General features: G+C 35.7%; 1 protein-coding gene across 7 annotated transcripts in view; it reads right to left on the bottom strand.

Annotated features, from left to right (window-relative positions):
- Positions 1–3,021: 3,021 nt before the first annotated feature.
- Positions 3,022–18,169, bottom strand: part of LOC117985352 (potassium channel subfamily K member 2-like) — a 354,631-nt gene continuing 339,483 nt past the window's right edge. For 6 of the 7 annotated variants that reach the window (XM_069501095.1, XM_069501094.1, XM_069501096.1 and 3 more), the window contains 2 exons: positions 6,159–6,956; positions 3,022–4,749 (listed from right to left, as the gene is read on the bottom strand). In XM_069501095.1, coding sequence (XP_069357196.1) covers positions 3,941–4,749; positions 6,159–6,894 — 1,545 coding nt within the window. In that variant the 5' untranslated portion in view covers positions 6,895–6,956 and the 3' untranslated portion in view covers positions 3,022–3,940. Of the gene's footprint in view, positions 4,750–6,158; positions 6,957–9,911; positions 9,936–18,169 lie in introns of those variants that run through there. The other variant, XM_069501099.1, reaches the window with a different exon arrangement.

The raw sequence follows: 18,169 nt of genomic DNA, 5'->3' as shown, positions 1-18,169 counted from the left end.
TTAAATAGTAAATAACGTTGCGGACAAAGCATGCAATATATGCCTATATGTATAACTGTGTGTATAATAAACTCTTACAAAATAGATAGGATTTCAAAAACAGATACTTAGTATGAAGTTGGTCCAAGCTTAGTACTTATTTATTGGTAAAATACATAACATAGAGGTACTTTCTAAACAAAAGACACATGGCTAGTTTCATACCACTTTGAATATTCACTTACGAAATATTGAAAATTTGAGTCCATAAAGTTTGATTAGGAGCTTCTGTGGAAATCGTTATCAATTTATGAAGGTTCTTTGGGCACCTTGGATAAGATAGGTTTGTTTATTGGTTGCCTTTTTGGCTCCCACAACTTACGCCTTCTGGTTCTTATTTTTATACTCCCATGATTTTAGCTTTGCTTGATGACCACTTCCCGTTATAACCAATTCCCTTGTTTATAGTTTTGGTAGTATTTTTTTAACTTCTTATAAATAATTTTATGTTGCAGCATTTTTTGAGACTAACGATTTGATAAAATCAATTCCACGTTTTTACGCTAACATAAACTGCTTTCTTTATGAAAAATTTATGCTGTTATTATATCGAATTTTACTGCCCTTTTGGCCATTTTGATCCCATAAACTGCTGAGGGTTGAAATAATAAGCGGTCATAGAGGCATAAAAATGATATTTTATATGGAAAGTAGGTCATTTGATGTCCATTTACTTTTTGTAATATTAAGAAATTGTCAGATGTAAAGACGGTAAAATTGACTTGTCTTTGAATTGTTTTAAACAATTTCTTCACTTTTAACATAATAAGCAAGTAATTCAATATAAAACAACAATTTCATTAGGAAATACTTACTCGGGGACTAAATTAAAATAACGATCTTGGTCACCACTCACCTATTATTTATTAGGTATATGAAGTCACGGAGGCTCGTACAATTTCATTTTTAAGTACTACGTCTTCTTCGTACAAACGATACATTTATACATTTATACATTTAGATACATAAATATCTAAATGTATAAAAGGAAAAGGTGACTGACTGACTGATCAGTCAGCAGCTGAAACTACTGGACGGATTGGGCTTTTTGGCATGCAGATAGCTATTATGACGTAGGCATCCGCTAAGAAGGGATATTTGAAAATTCAACCCGTAAGGGAGTAAAATAGAAGGTTGAAATTTTTGAAGTCTCGTTAAGTTTACTTTTATCATAGTAGTACCTAGGTAGTTGTTATACTAATTCTAATACTAAGACACTATACTACCAGACCCACTATCTTAGGCATGTACCTACCTAAGTTGTAAATTTAAAAAAGTAGTTCCCTACTGAAATAATATAAAATTGCATCTGATCATCATCATCATCATCATCATCAATCGCTAGCCCAATACTGAGCAAGGACTTTGACTCAGAATTAGAAGGCTTAGGCTATATTCCACCACGCTGGCCAATTGCGGATTATGAGACTTCACACATAACACAACCACACAATTTTGTGACCATTATGGAAAATTCTCAGGCAGGGATGCAGCTGCATACACGGTCTCCTTACAATATTTTCTATCACCGATAAATATACGTACCTACCTGCCTACTCGTTTATTGTATTACTAGAGGCCGCGACTTCGTCCGCGTGGATACTTATATTAGGGTTTTTGAAAATCCCGTGAGGATTCCTTGATTTTCCAAGATTAGCATCTGTCCTTATTTAGCCTACATAAGTCATAATGAGAGAAAAAATATAACACCAATTAAATTCAAAAACCGAATTTCAGGGTTGTATTGTACGTATAAAATATATAACTCCATGGTTATGTGAAGTAAGTTGAATACATACCTATTATATTATTATCATTATTATTTTTAAAGCAAGCTATTTATGTACCAAATTTCGTCTAAGTTGGTTAATCGGATGAGTCGTGAAAAGCTAGCAGACAGACAGACACACTTTCGTAATTCGTATTTATAATATTAAGTATAGTACACGACAGGTCGAGATGGCATTTGGGGTATGATGCGAGGCGTTCCCACCCCGATTGCCATCTTGACCTGTCGCGTACTACATAGATGTATGGAGCACGGAGTAGAAAATATATTTTGTGCTCCGTGGTTTGGAGTATGGATAGCAAAAAAACAATTCATTGTTTTCCTATTAATGTCTAAAGAAAGCAATATACGGAATGAATCAACACAAAATGAACGCTACGTAGCATTATACGATACTTTATCTTGCGTCTTTCCACGTTTCAACCCTTTTCTTATCACAAGTAGGTTTTGCAATTCGCTTTAGCTATTCTCATGAGTAAAGGAAGGCTCAGGATTTGCCCACACATATTTTTATTCATATCGATATTCTGTTTATTTTTAGGGTTCCGTACCTCAAAAGGAAAAACGGAACCCTTATAGGATCACTTTGTTGTCTGTCTGTCTTTTTTTCTTGACCGCTTATAGAGAGAGAGCCAGCACGTGCCAGACTTTTGATATTTTATAAAAGCTGAAAGTTTCTCTGCGTATTGGTCCCAATACTGGGAGGAACGTTTGTTTAAATTTTCAGGGGTTGCCACAACACTAAGTGTCTGACAATACATGACATGATTCCTTATCTAATACTATTATTCTGAAGGAAATATAAAAAAAATAGACTTTATACTTTGACGTAAGATTTTTTACACCTTTATTACCTGTTATCTCCCTAAGCCACCATGATCCAAACAAACATCCAATCAAATGTTGGGGCCAATACGCAGAGAAACTTTCAGCTTTTATAAAATAACGAAGGGCTGGCACGCGTTGGCTCTTAGTCCATTAATAGTTTTGATAAAACCTTAGTACAGAAATAGATAGATTCGAACCTGCGTCTCCTAGTTTTTGATAATTATTTAAAAATTATTTACAAAATCTGGCACAAAATAGTACCTATGGTAGAATCTTTGATTAAGTACCTACTAGAAAAGCCATAAATGAAAGAGCTATGTAAATTCAATCTTTTATTTTTTTAATAAATTGATATTTTTACAAAGGTTTTACTATTCACATGAAAATTGTTACATCTATATCATTGATATTAACAGTTTACGATTAGATTTAGGTAAAAGATGTCACACATCATACTAATACATATTCTAGAAATTACAACAAACATTATTTACAACAATGTACATTATTCATACTACTCTTTATACATATGTCTCCTTTTTCTTTAAATAAATTCGACATCTTGTTTGGTTTCAATGAAAATGGTTTTAAATTAAAGTTAACGTTGGAAAACGTTTACGAACGAATTTGTTTTCGCAGTAATGTGATATTATTCTTGCTGAAATTTAAAACGTGAAACCTGGAAAATTCAAAATCATAAGCAACATCTCACGTTGCTTACAATTTTGACTTTTAAAGTGGATAATTAACAGAGAAAAAGCTAAGTAATTTTTTTTTTTAATTTTTAAGGTAGGTATGTATGTTTAGAACATTGCATTAAATTATTTATCGACTTTATGCTGGATAACTTTTGCTGACATAAGTTTTTCCAACGTTAACTATATTATTTATAAGTTCCGAGAATTCACTCTTTTAATAATTGTTTATGGATTATGGAATCACAGCCAGTAAATGAATATAAATTACAAAATTCAATTAAAAATGAATATGTACAGTTAAAAGTAATGGAAGTTATGTATTTACATGCTCAAGCATTTCTGGAAGGGCATTGTATGCTACCATATCAACTAAAGAACCTTTTGGTTCCTTTTTAGTTACAATAGCTATGATTTCTTCTTCAGGCGGCGGTGGAGGAAAATCTGAGTTTGATTCCATCGCCAGAGACATCTCATCTACACTTAAAACTACTTCCCTACTATCAATATCAACTCTATTACGTTCTACTATAGAATTATCCTCCATTATACTATACAAATTTTCGGATTTACCTTTATTATACATTTGTCAAGAGCTCATGTAAAACGCTTCACTAATATTAACCTCATCATTGACAGTGTTACTTTTTTGTGACCACTCTTTCTGTTGATGCTTTATCCTATAGATTATTTCGTCATGTATCACACCGAAACACATTGCAGTCAAAGCTAATCCCGTTAAAGTGTACGCGGAACAAAACCACAAAACGGTGGAATTGATCGTGTAATATCTGACACCGTTGATTGTGGTGTAACTCATTCCGGGAATAATACTACCGAACCCAATAGTGCTTAGGGCCATAAAACAAAAATAAAAACCATCTATGATACTCATATTATCTAAATTATAAAGTACAACAGCACCTAATGATATATAAATGAAAATTGCTGCAAGACAAAGTAAAACAGGAGCTAGTATGCTCAGACCATGCATTGACAATTTTGAGTCTGTGTCTGGCCAGCTAATAACATCATCTTTTACTGTGCTTGTTGTAGGCCTCTCCGATATTGAGGAGTCTTTCTGGCTATCCGTTTTTAAAACGTAGCATTCTTCTGTTGGGGTTTTACTTGTATTCTGACTGTTCATGTTTTCTTCTTGTTGCCGTTTCAGTTTCATTCTTCTTTCTTTCTCAGCCATTCTTCGTTCGTCGTAACAGCAGTACCCACAGTTTGAACAGAGGCAGCAACACAATGCTCTACTAAAAACACTTCTTGCCATTTTTGATAGTAACGACCCAACACTTGAAAGGTATACTAGAGTCAACGGGATTCCAACTAGAGCATATGCGATGGTCACACCTTTTCCCAATATTGTTCTCGGTGCAATGTTGCCGTAACCTGTAAACAAGAAAGGAATTTCTCATACAAACATAAATAATTTATTTTTGAAAACCTAAATCCATGCGAACGAAGTCGCGGGCATCAGCTAGTCTATATATATAAAAGGAAAAGGTGACTGACTGACTGACTGACTGAATGACTGACTGACTGATCTATCAACGCACAGCTCAAACTACTGGACAGATCGGGCTGAAATTTGGCATGCAGATAGCTATTATGACGTAGGCATCCGCTAAGAAAGGATTTTTCAAAATTCAACTCCTAAGGGGGTGAAATAGGGTTTTGAAATTTTGTAGTCCACGCGGACGAAGTCGCGAGCATAAGCTAGTCTAAATATATAAAAGGAAAAGGTGACTGACTGACTGACTGACTGATCTATCAACGCACAGCTCAAACTACTGGACGGATCGGGCTGAAATTTGGCATGCAGATAGCTATTATGACGTAGGCATCCGCTAAGAAAGGATTTTTGAAAATTTAACTCCTAAGGGGGTGAAAAAGGGGTTTGTAATTTGTGTAGTCCACGCGGACGAAGTCGCGAGCATAAGCTAGTATAACAATAAATAGCTTAATAATAAGCTTTTCTTAAAGTTCTCGGATTAGTCTTAGTTACGGAGAATATCATCCGTTGGATTATTGTCATACTTATTTCTAGCAGAAGCCCTAAGCTTAGTAACAGACAACAGGTAACATTTATCATATTTAAACAAACATTTCTCTTTTATGAACCTTGCTTATATCACTATGTGTAGCTACACTCGTCGTAAGTAAATATATCTTTAGTACCATAGTATCGTTGAAAAACGAAATATTTTTTTATCTAAATTTCTGTTGTTTTTAGGGCTCCGTGCCTCAAAAGGAAAAAAGGAATCCTTATAGGATCACTTTGTTGTCTGTCTGTCTGTTCGTCTGTCTGTCTGTCCGTCTGTCGTGTCTGTCAATAAAACCTATACTTCCCGTTGATCCAGAATCATGAAATTTGGCTGGTAGGTAGGACTTACAGCACAAGTAAATAAATCTGAAAACCGCGAATGTTCTGAACTAATAAATTAGTATTTTCAATTTTCAAAATAAGATTACTATACCAAGCGGGGTATCATATGAAATGGCTTTACCTGTATATTCTAAAACAGATTATTATTTATAGTTTTTGATTTCTTGAGCAAAATGTCGAAAAAATACGGCTGTAGTACGGAACCCTCGGCGCGCGAGTCTGAGTCGCACTTGGGATCGAGTAATAAAATAATCATGTAATCTGCAAATTGCGGTAGCTGTATGTATTTACGGTATGTCGTGGTTAGCGCAATGATATTATCTTTATTAATCCCAAAGTACCGGTTGGCGTAAAAATACCTTTCTAGGGTACATGCTTAGCACGGCAGAAATAAACATGCGATGAAACTTACCAATTGTTGTTAGGACAGTTAACGAGTAGAAGAATGCGAGCGCCAAATTCCAGTCATGCTCTTCATAGTGGTTGCTAAAGTCGTTCCCGGTAAATTCGCCGAGAGCCATTTCCCTGTAACTAACGCCATACTGCGATGCCATTTCTGTCGTGACCCTCTGCATCAACTCATTTTGAAACTTTAGAATTTCCTGTGCAGCTAACCGCGTCCAATTCTCCCTGTATAAAATGTTTAATGATACTGTTATTTCCCAGATATTTTCAACTGCCTTACTCCTCGCATCCCAGAAATAGTTTGCTGAAAGTGTTAAGTTTCCGTTATCGTACTCGTCGTCTGGGTCCTTTTTATTCGGGTCTTTACTACTGTCTTCTTGGTGGGTTATTTTTTGTTTATCCGGCAATATTCTAGGTCTTGCAGGTACTTCTGCGCCTCCTTCGATTGCAAGAAATATAACAGAACCAAGAAAAGTATACGCTAGTAGTATAGAAAATATTATGCTATTCGTCAAAGAACCAATAATGAATTGTTTTCGTCTGTACTTAGTTGTTTTGAAACAAAAGCAGCACACAACTTTCTGTCGTGGTGTTTGTACTCTCTTTTTACTATTAGATGCCATCGAATCGGCATCTTGGCATTTATCCAAAGGGATTCCCCCATTGAGAGATGGCTTTGCCAACGTATACTGTTCGAATCGGTTGATTGCTTCTCTATCCAATACTACATGGTTGATATCCATTTTCGTCTATTATTTTCCAACTTTGTTTGCTGACGACATTATCTTTTCGCCGTGGGTTTCATCTGTAACAAAGAATAATTCGTGTTATTACACGGGTATTAGAAGTTTTCCTCGTTTTGTAAGTGGATTGTCATTTTTCAAAGTCTTTAGGGCGGAGCGAAAATGAGTGACAAATGAAAAAATATGAACTAAGAGAATGATTAATGTTTGGCCAAAATCCCGTCTTTGCTACGGTGAGTAATTATGATATAAGCTGTTATATTTAGGTCAAGCTGGATAAAATGTGATCTAGGCTGAAGACACATTGTGATCTACATAAATGGCCTCATATTCGATAATCCATACTTATATTATAAATGGAAAAGTCTGTCTGTCTGTCAGCTAGCTTTTTACGGCACCTCCATTGAACCGATTTTGATGAAATTTGGTACAGAGATAGCTTGCATCTCGGGTATAGACATAGTCGCAAGGATCATCTAGTCTAGTAGGATATAAGTGTCAAGGCGTGAAGTGTTTGCATTGAATGTCTGTATGTGGGTTTAATATAGCTTAACCTGGAGAAGAATAAGGAATATCAACATTTAATTTAATTTTAAAAAGTGTACCTATCCATATAAAGAAGTTCCAGGCAAAAGCTAGCTTAAAACAAGACCAAAACATTTATTTCAATTCTGATCTACTGTGCCTCTATAATAAAGATAAATTTTAATCCAAGAAAGCCTAAATTTTCCGGGGCCTGTCGGTAGACAAATCTCTTGGGAGGGTAAAAATAATCAATCTATCAAAATATCAATTTTCTTGGCCCTCGTTTATGTAATATAAGGTGTGAAAATGAGGTTTATAGTCAAAAACATAATATACATTTTTTATTCATGAGGCGTTATCGGCGCTCCTCCGTCTTTGAGAGAAATCGAACGCTGTACGTGTTTGGAAAACGGATTTGGCGAAAAACTTTCTTGAATTTACAAAGGAAATTAATAAGCATAATATTCCAGTAAGAGATTCAAATTAAAAAGAAAATCGTAGGTAATATAATATAACCATAGATATCATGTTACATTCTTATTATATGGCATACAAAATCTGTTCCCACCGATAAGTAAGAAAGGAGCTATACGAAACCCAAGAGAGCTAAAGAGATAGCCATCTCCCGTAGGTATACCGTACACTAAAGACGTAGTTTAATAGAAAAATGAAAATGAAAAAATATTTATTTAACAAAACAGTTCTGTCAAATTAAAACATTTTTTAATGGTAACACACAATGGTAAAACAGTAGGTAGTCCTGTGTCGTGGATACCTGTACTCGTAGTACAAGATTTTACGTCTCACCAAACCAAACCAAATTCGAGAGTCGAAATACTTCCGCGTTACAGTAAAATGGACCTAAACAGCCTTGAATTGAAGTCAAATATTCAATGCCACTGATTTTAATTTCGCAATGCTTCCGCTTGGAGCGCTGGCTGTAGAAGTGTAGACAAACTTGAGCTTTAAAACAAGGCAATTAAGATCCAGTTTACTGTAACGCGGAAGTATTTCGACTCTCGGATTTGGTTTGGTTTGGTGAGACGTAAAATCTTGTACTACGGGTACTGATTCGCATTTAACAATAAACAATTAACTGGAAATTGACGCTCGGTTTACTAGACTAAGTACACTAAACTTAAGGTATCTCAAATATGTTAAGGTACAAAATATTAGTCTTCACTTTAAACGCATATGTACTGTATATTTTTTTGAAATATAATATAATATTATCATAATGTTATTAGCAGAGAATGAAGGAGAGATTTAACGCGAGGTGCTGGCTTTTGCGGTTTCATGCAAACATCAAACAAACCAGGTGCAATTCACAAAAAGCATATTTTACACAATACTGGGCGACTAGCTGCTCCTAAAAAATCTAACAAAAGAAATATAATATTACCCATTGCCTTTTGTTTTACAATGCCTGCAACTTTGTCCACATTGATTTAGTTTTTAAAAACACGTGGGAACTCTTTAATGTTCCGGGATAAAAAGCCTATGTCTGTTTCCGGGATGCAAGCTATTCCTGAAAAGAAAGTTTTCTTTCTTTCTTTCTTTCTATCGAGATTATCTTTCGTGTGACAAGCTATAGGATGTTGATCTTTCCACTGTCGAAGTGCGTGAAAAGGGTCTTCGCTTATTGGGGGCCATATTTACTGAAGGGGACAACTAATGTAGGTACCGTCCAGCTTCTGTGACACAAATTACCGTTTATAGAATCACAGGCGCAAGGCACACCGGCAGATTTAGGATACGGAACTGTAATAAAAATATCGGTCAGGTGAGAGTCGGACTCTCACACAATGGGTTCCGTATCCTCATACAAAATGTATATCATCATCATCATCATCATCATCATTAACCGATAGACGTCCACAGCTGGACATAGGTCTCTTGTAAAGACTTCCACACGCCACGGTCTTGCGCGCGCCACCTGAATCCAGCGGCTCCCTGCGACTCGTCTGATGTCGTCCGTCCATCTAGTGGGGGTCTTCCAACACTACGTCTTCCGCAAATGTATATTATACAACACTTTTTAATTTTTGAAATTGTCATGGCGGCCATTTTGAAATTTTTATTATTTGTTGTTATAGCGGCAATAGAAATATGCACCTTATATATTCTGTGGAAATTTCAACTTTATCTTTTAAGGTTTACGAGATATAGCCTGCTGACAGACAGACGGACGCACAGACAGACAGCGGAGGCTTAGTAATAAGTTTCCATTGACACCATTTGGTTCCGGAACCCTAAAAATTGCAACACACACCGGGGATTAAACCTCATCATGACACAAAAATAGGATTTAAATCATTATTTATTGGTAGCAAGCGGAAGAACAAAAGTGACGGAAAATCTGGCAGATAATGAATTAATGAACCAAAATAATAATCTGGTAGTGACTGGTAGTGCTTTCATTTAAATGTAATATTGATGAATGAATGGCGTCATGATTTTATTTGGGATATTTTATGAAATACTTCACGAACCCCGTTCGAGCAATATGCCTTTCTGACGGGTGATTTGTTATTCGAATACCAAAGATGGCGCCCGCTTTATCTGAAATAGGCTTGAATTATTACGTAGGTAGAAATTTACATTGTTCGATCAAACACTTCGTATTTACCTACAAGGTGTTATTTTGTTAGTGGTTAGTTATAGGTGGAAACTCTGTGTTCTCTGAGTGTTAGTTATCATGATATTATTTTTTTAAAAATCGGCCAAGTGAGAGTCAGACTCGCGCATTGAGGGTTCCGTACTACAATCGTATTTTATCGATATTTTGCACGATAAATCAAAAACTATTATGCCTAAAAATAAATAAAAATCTGTTATAGAATGCACAAGTAAAGCCCTATCATATGATACACCACTTGGTGTAGTAATCCTACTTTGAAAGTTGAAAATAGCAATATTTGTTCATGACCACAGTTAATTTTTTTTTGTTTAATGTAACCACAAATTCACGGTTTTCAGATTTTCCCCCGAATGTCTGCTGTGAGACCTACCTACCTACCAAATTTCATGATTCTAGGTCAAGGGGAATTACCCTGTAGGTTTCTTGACAGACCGACAGACAGATAGACAGACAACAAAGTGATCCTATAAGGGTTCCGTTTTTCCTTTTGAGGTACGGAACCCTAAAAATGTCTCCGGAGTTACTGTGCGTTGTAGCATCCATATCTGCGGTTAAAACATAGTATAACGAGACAGATAGTGATACAGTAGGTAATCTGACGCTTTTGATCTCGTGGTAAATGTGTACCACGACGACCCTTCAATATAGGGCCCTAACTACGTAGGACAGTTGGAGTCTGCCTTCCTCCCGCTCTTACGTACGGTTGCTCTGTCTAGATGGCTTTGGTGGACCTCTGTACCTATGTAATATCATATCCTTATTCTTGAGGTCGGGGGTTCGATCCCAGGCACGCACCTTTGACTTTTCTAATTTATGTGCGTTTTAAGAAATTAAATATCACAACCTGCATACCTGAGAGTTCTCAAAGGTGTGTGAAGTGAAGTCTGCCAATTCGCACATGGCCAGCCTAGTGGACTGTGGCCAAAACCTTCTCATTTTGAGAGGAAACCCGTGCTCAGTAGTGAGCCGGCGATGGGTTGATCATGATGATGACTGTACTGCTCAACGCTCATAACACTGAGATAGTGATATCTAAAAATGTTTTAATACAAAAAGATATCTTTTCTATATCTGTTTTCACGGTACGTTAACTTGGTCTATTCAGTAAATAAGGTACCAAATAATCGTGGACCCTTTTCACATGATACGACAGGGGTAAGAACATAATCTCAAAGAAAATGACAATACTCAATAAGTAACTTATTTTGTAAATAATAATTTTATTCATATTACAGTTTATCCACTGCTACTATTTTAAACTTATCGTGTAAACCGATGATTAGATTTATTTTGAATTTGGCATAAACATAGCTTGCATTCTGGAGAAGGACGTGGGATAATAACTAATCCTTTCAGCGTTCTGTTGGGACTGCCATACATTAATGGCCACACTTTTTGTAACGTATTCGGGATGTCTGTATATCAGAATAGACTGTTTCTTTGCAGTAAGTAATGCATAAAACAGGATAAGAAATGCCATGTTTTATATTATGTGTATTATGTTTCCGTACTATGTTCCGTAGTGAACTATGGCATATATTATCTTCCTCGTTCTGACAAAACAACTGTGCTCAGTAATGGGCCAACAGTAGGTTCAAAAGATAAAGTATTGGGATATAAGTATTAGGTAGGACAAAAAATATAAATAATAATATTATTGTACGAAATTAGGCACGTATCAATTGGACTAAATATGAACATAAGCTTCGATAGATAACTAGTGAATTTCAAAATTTGCTTTAGGTAGGTACCTAGTATGCAAATATAAGCTCTTTGCGTAGCCAAATATTGCTTACTAATGATTTTACATAGTTCTGGTTTGAAAATTGAAACGTTCATTTCAATGTAATATCATTTATGGTACACAGAAACATCATTACCTGTAAATGAATTGAAGCCTCAAATTAACTGAGTAGATTGAAAATTGAAATGTGCCGTACTTACCTACTTCTAATAGCTATGTTTAGGTAGAGAGGAAAGTAGAATATTGTTAGTTACGTTTGCCATGTATTTGAAAAATATAAACTAAACTCATTCTCATAATAATTATTATGAAACTAGCTGCTCGATTTCGGGAAAACTGCATCAATTATTATATGGCTGAATTTAAATATTCTTGTTCCACAATACATTACAACCAATATCTCTAATTTATTAAACTTTAACTGAAGTGTTGTGAGACCTAAGAACTTGTAATAAAATATTAAATAAAATATTTATTAAAATATTCTTCAATATTACTTAAGTACCTACCTACTAGAGTTGTTTTAAAGAGATTGCTTTTATAAGGAAACACATTACCACGATAACGAAAAATCCATTTGCGTTTCCAACTTTCCATCAGTGAAAAAGTGATGAATTTCATCCGCATTAAAAATATTACCAATTTTTTATAACATTTTCCCAAAGAGGAAATAAAATAAAAAAAAATTTTATTTGAATAAACTTTTACAAGTACTTTCGAATAGTCGGATGCATCTACCACTGGTTCGGAATGCCTTTCCTACCGAGAAGAACCAGCAAGAAACTCGGCGGTTGCTCTTTCAAATATTTGATATAGGTACAAAGAAATAGAAATGTGCATTATTACGCTAAGAAGCTTTAAGAATTATGTATTCTCGTCGAGAATATCCTTACTTAATAATATTATAAATGCGAAAGTGTGCTGCTGTGTGTGTCTGCTGAGTTTTACGACTCACAAGTTTACCGATTTTGATGGGAACATAGAAAGACATAGGCTACTTTTATAGCGGAAAATCAAGGAGTTCGCACAGGATTCTTAAAGGGTTCCCATTTAACCGATTTATATGAAATATGGTACAGAGGTAGCTTGCATCCCGGAAATTAACCTAGGCAACTTTTTATCCCGGAAAATTTAAGAATTCCCACAGGATTTTTAAAAACCTAAATCCACGCGTACGAAGTCACGGGCATCAGCTAGTATAATATAAAGTACTAGATGATGCCAGCGACTTCGTCCGCGTTATGTTATGTAAAAGTAGCCTATGTCCTTCCCCGGGTTGCAAGCTACCTCTGTACTAAATTTCGTCAGAATCGGTAAAACGGTTAAGCAGTGAAAAGCCAGCAGACAGACAGACAGACACACTTTCGCATTTATAATATTAGTATGGAATATGGATAGTGTGGATTGTAATGGCGTTGATTAGTTAGTTTAAATTACCAGTCCGATCACATCTACCACACAATTAGGTAATTCAATGAACCGGTAATTAACCGTGTTCGAATAATAATTATGAAGCTGAATTCATCTAATCAGATATTATACGTTCAGGTTGCGTCTTACTGAATAATTCAATTGTCATTCCGAGTAATAATGATGAACGATAATAATATTTTCCGTCTTAATTTTGACTAGCTTATGCTCGCAACTTCGTCCGCGTGGACTACACCAAACCCCTATTTCACCCCCTGAGGGGTTGAATTTTCAAAAATCCTTTCTTAGTGGATGCCTACGTCATATATGCAGATCTATCTGCATGCCAAAAATCAGCCCGATCCGTCCAGTAGGTACTTTGAGCTGTGTGTTGATAGATCAGTCAGTCAGTCAGTCAGCTTTTCCTTATTATATACAGGGTGGCCCAGTTGATAGATCAGTCACACATTGTTTCTCATTATTAATAATTATGGTAAAAAGGCTAATAAAAATACATATCAATATAATATAAGTGAATAACATTAACTAGGCTGAGAATTCTGCCAGTTGCACCATTTTTATAGGTATGAAAAAAAATTGAAATTTCCTTGACGTTGTAGGTAAACATTTGAATAAAAATATATTTTTTCAAAGGACTTAAATAGAGGAACAAACAAGTTTATTACTTCAAATAACTTATCATATTATAATTATAATAAAAATTAATTCCTACTTCCTTTGGTCACGCTATAACTTGAGAACAACTGGACCAAATTGAATAGGTTTTTATTTTCTGTTGTGTATGTAATAATTATTAGGAAAAGGTTTATATGAAAGATTATTTTTGAAAAATCCACGGGAGAAGAAAGTTCCCACGGGACGCGGACGATGTCGCGGGCAACATCTAATTTTGAATAAATTATAGAAACTATAGTGTCTACCAGGACTTAAGCTGGGCCAAAAGTTGTTAACTCTATGTAAATATTATTATATTCACGAACAATTCATCATTTCATTTTGGACGACGAGACGCGACGTTGTCGGAACTAAAAAGCCTCACGTATTTTCAGGCGCCGCGCGAATAAATCTCCCACACATTTTTAACGAATGAAAATTAAATAAAGGCACGTATTCTGGACATCTTTTACACGGGTCGTTTATCATTGCGGCGCAGGCCATGCGCTTAATTAGATGAATTATACGAACCATCTCACCTGTTTCATATTTCATTAGTGACTACCCTCATTTCTCATACAGATAAAGCTTCTAGGTTCGCCTCAGACGAAGCGGTAGCGTAGCGTTTATGATAAGGTGTTTTTAGGGTTTTGTAGTAGAACAAGGAATACTTATGGGTCATCATGATCAACCCATCCCCGGCTCACTACAGAGCACGGGTCTCCTCTCAGAGTGAGAAAGGTTTAGGCCATAGTCTACCACGCTGACCATGTGCGCATTGGCAGACTTCACACACCTTTAGAGAACATTATGGAGTTATGGCATGCAGGTATCTTCACGACGTTTTCCTTCACCGTTAAAGATAGTGATATTTAATTACTCAAAACGCACATAACTCCGAAAAGTTAGAGATGCCCGGGATCGAACCCCCGACCTCCAATTAGAAGGCGGACGACCTAACGGCTATCACAGCTTATGGGTAGTTTTAGTCATTTCTGTCGAACCATTCCATCTGTCTGTACCTAAGTTTAAAATCTACAAAAACTTTATGTATTATTGATTTCCATTATAAATAAATATACATAGAAGAATCTGGCTTCACTCACGTATTTAGTCGACGTAAGCCATGGGTAATCCCGACTATTTAAACTAATGGGCGTCAACACATAACGTGATTTCTAATAGGTTCTATTGCAAAGAAAATATAAAAAACTGCTGATGCCCGCGACTTCATCCGCGTGGAATAAGGTTTTTTAAAATCCCGTGAGAACTCTTTGATTTTCCGAGATAATAAGTAGCCTATGTCTCCAGGTCTTTATCTATACCCATGCAAAAAATCACGCCAATCCGTTGCACCGTTGCGACGTGATTGAAGGACAAACCAACAAACACACTTTCGCATTTATAATGCTGATACTGATTAGACTTAATACTTTGACGTAAGATCTTATGTGCCTTTGTTACCTGTTATTTTCCAAAGCCACCATGATCTATCTTAATAGATTTTTTAGACCTTTTTTACCTGTTATCTCCCAAAGCCACCATGATCCAAACTTCATAGTCGCTGATCGTTCCTTCTTGTGTTGAGAACAATACGCAAAGAAACTTTCAGTGTTTGTAAAATAACAAAGGTCTGGCACTCGCGGGCTCTCTCTCTATAATGAAACAGTTTTTTTGAAAAAGTAAAACACAGAGTCGCTCCCCTACGCTTACGCTGCCGCTTATGTACACAAGCTTTACCCTTACACAATACTTATTTGAATTATAATGAAGGTAACAGGTGGGAGACGGTATGGCGACGTGACAGATATTTCTTTGCGAAAATGTTAATATGACGCAGTCGCGTTATTGACAAATTTTATAATGAAAAATTTAATATAGCGAGATCAATAGGTATAAAATTTTTTTTGACCCAGGGTTTTATTGCGCGATTCTTCGAAATAATTACAATCATTTTCGATCGCATGCCAAATTTCAGCCCGATCCGTCCAGTATCAGCTGTGCGTTAATAGATCAGTCAGTCAGTCACCTTTTCCTTTTATATATAGGTAATAGGTATAGTAAATACTAGGGCTTGTTGGGATGTAGGATGCAGTGCGCAAAGAGCCTAACAATTATTATTATAAGTATGCCTGAATAAAATTCGCATTTATATTTCATCTGAAATATCCAAATAAATATCTATTTTATGGTACATAAAGTACATAAGAGATACGTTGTAATAAATTCCATAGTTCGGCACTTCCTTCGATTGTTGCAATTCTTAGAGCTCATAAAATACGCTTTGTGGAAACGATATCTACAAACGTTAAAATTTATTACGTTTCTGTTACGACTGGTAAACGTACAGTTTATTGCGGAGTATAGTCTTTAAAGATAAGTTATATCTTTATCTTATTGGATGCATTTATCAAATACGGTTGAGAGAACTCTTTATGCGCTTAAGCGAACTATTTAAATAGAGATCGTTTTCAAAGGCATTCATGAAATAGTTTTTCAAAGGCAGCTTCATAATATTATTAAGGAACAGCTTTATTTACGTAGGTATATTATTTGCTTCAAATCTTGCAAATAAATTTCATTTTCTTCTACTAAATCGTGCGAGTTTCGTGCGCAAATTTTATGAGAATTATTTTAGAAATTCTATAAGACTCTGTTCATTACAAATCAAAAAACAGTCGCAAAATTTGAAACCAAGTTACGAGTAAAACTATTACCATTAAATCACTACCCATATTTTAATTGTGAAAGTGTGTTGGTTTGTCCTGCAATCATGTAGCAACGGAGCAATGGATTGACGTGTTTTCTTGCATGGGCAATGGTTAAAGACTTGGAAAGTGGCATAGGCTTTTTTTTATCCCGGAAAATCAAACAGTTAACACGGGGTTTTTGAAAACCTAATTCCACGCGAACGAAGTCACGGGTATCGGCTAGTATTTAGACAATAATCGCAAGCAACTTTCCAATATTTCACTTACATATGTATGCACTTCTGAATTCATGCAGAACTAAGATTCGAGCTATAAATCACCGGGATGCACGTTCACAAACTTATTGGCACTAAACCGGCGCGATAACCGAGCTTCGTGAAAAATGAATTTGCCGTCCCGATACATTGTTAACTTATAAAACTTGCTCCTTATTTTATAGTGTCAGATAAAGATAATAATATAAGATACATGGTGAAAGTGGAACGCTAGCAAAACGAAGACAGATTTACACCTACTATAACTGATGATTACTGGTTTATACCACAAAAAACGCAATAAAAACTGTTAAAGATCCTGTATTTTGTAAAAGTTTGCAAATTATTGTAAAAGGTCAACGAATGTTGCGTAGGTAAGTGCCACAGGATCAATACCGCGTCGTAGGCGGGGCATTAACCTGAGTTTTGCAAGCTATAGTGTTGATTCTGAGCACACCTAAATTTTTGAATATTTCCATCCTCTTCTTACTAATGTAATAGGAAAAGGACAGACACAGTTTGACAGTTCTAAGTCAAACCTCGTGACTTTAGCTGCAGGTCGCGAGCCTATTGTTTAAATTTGTAGCGTGCACTAAAATTTAGAGTCTTTAAAAAATGTAAAATTCATGTTCCGTCCTTTTTTAGCAATATTAAAAAGAAAAGAAAGACAAGAAAATCGGCGCCACTGTAGGTTTGAAAATAATAAATCACTAAAACTACAAGTATAGCGCAAAATGGTATTGTTTTCTTAGAAGAGAGTCTTTGATGTTTTTAGCAGTTTTCTTCTATCGGTTTGTCGGACGAGCGTAGGTATACAAATAATCCAACACCTTTCGTCTAAAAACAAAACTTCTACGAGAAACAAAAGATTTCCAGCAGAGTTTTGAATTTACATTGGCTTTCACGGACTTAAATTTTTACACCGCAACTTTTTAAATCCAAGCTTTAAATTCAATCTAGGAAACAAACAAAGTAAACAAGAGGATACTATTTTTCTATTTGCCGACTGAAACCAAGTAACTATTATCCTAGCGAATTTTCCTTGTGGTTCCGTCTACACATTCAACGTGAAAAAGAAAAGTCTTCTTAATCATGATGGATTTCGAGTTTATCAATAGAAGCTGTGCTGCCAATAGATAAGTCGCAAAAAAATCGAGTGATGTATGGGACAATATAAATAAATAATTTTTTTTACTCTCCTAGAGGTTGGTCATTGGTCCCCAAATCTTAAAGCATCATCCAAACCTGCGCGACCAAAGCGACCAACCACGACGAAGCGGGAACGTCAGCCGTGCAGCTGTCGCCTCCAATGATA

The sequence above is a fragment of the Maniola hyperantus genome, chromosome 9, assembly GCF_902806685.2.
Source record: "Maniola hyperantus chromosome 9, iAphHyp1.2, whole genome shotgun sequence".
Lineage (NCBI taxonomy): Eukaryota > Metazoa > Arthropoda > Insecta > Lepidoptera > Nymphalidae > Maniola > Maniola hyperantus.
The sequence above is the reverse complement of the archived record's forward strand: the minus strand, read 5'-3'. Positions and strand labels throughout refer to the sequence as shown.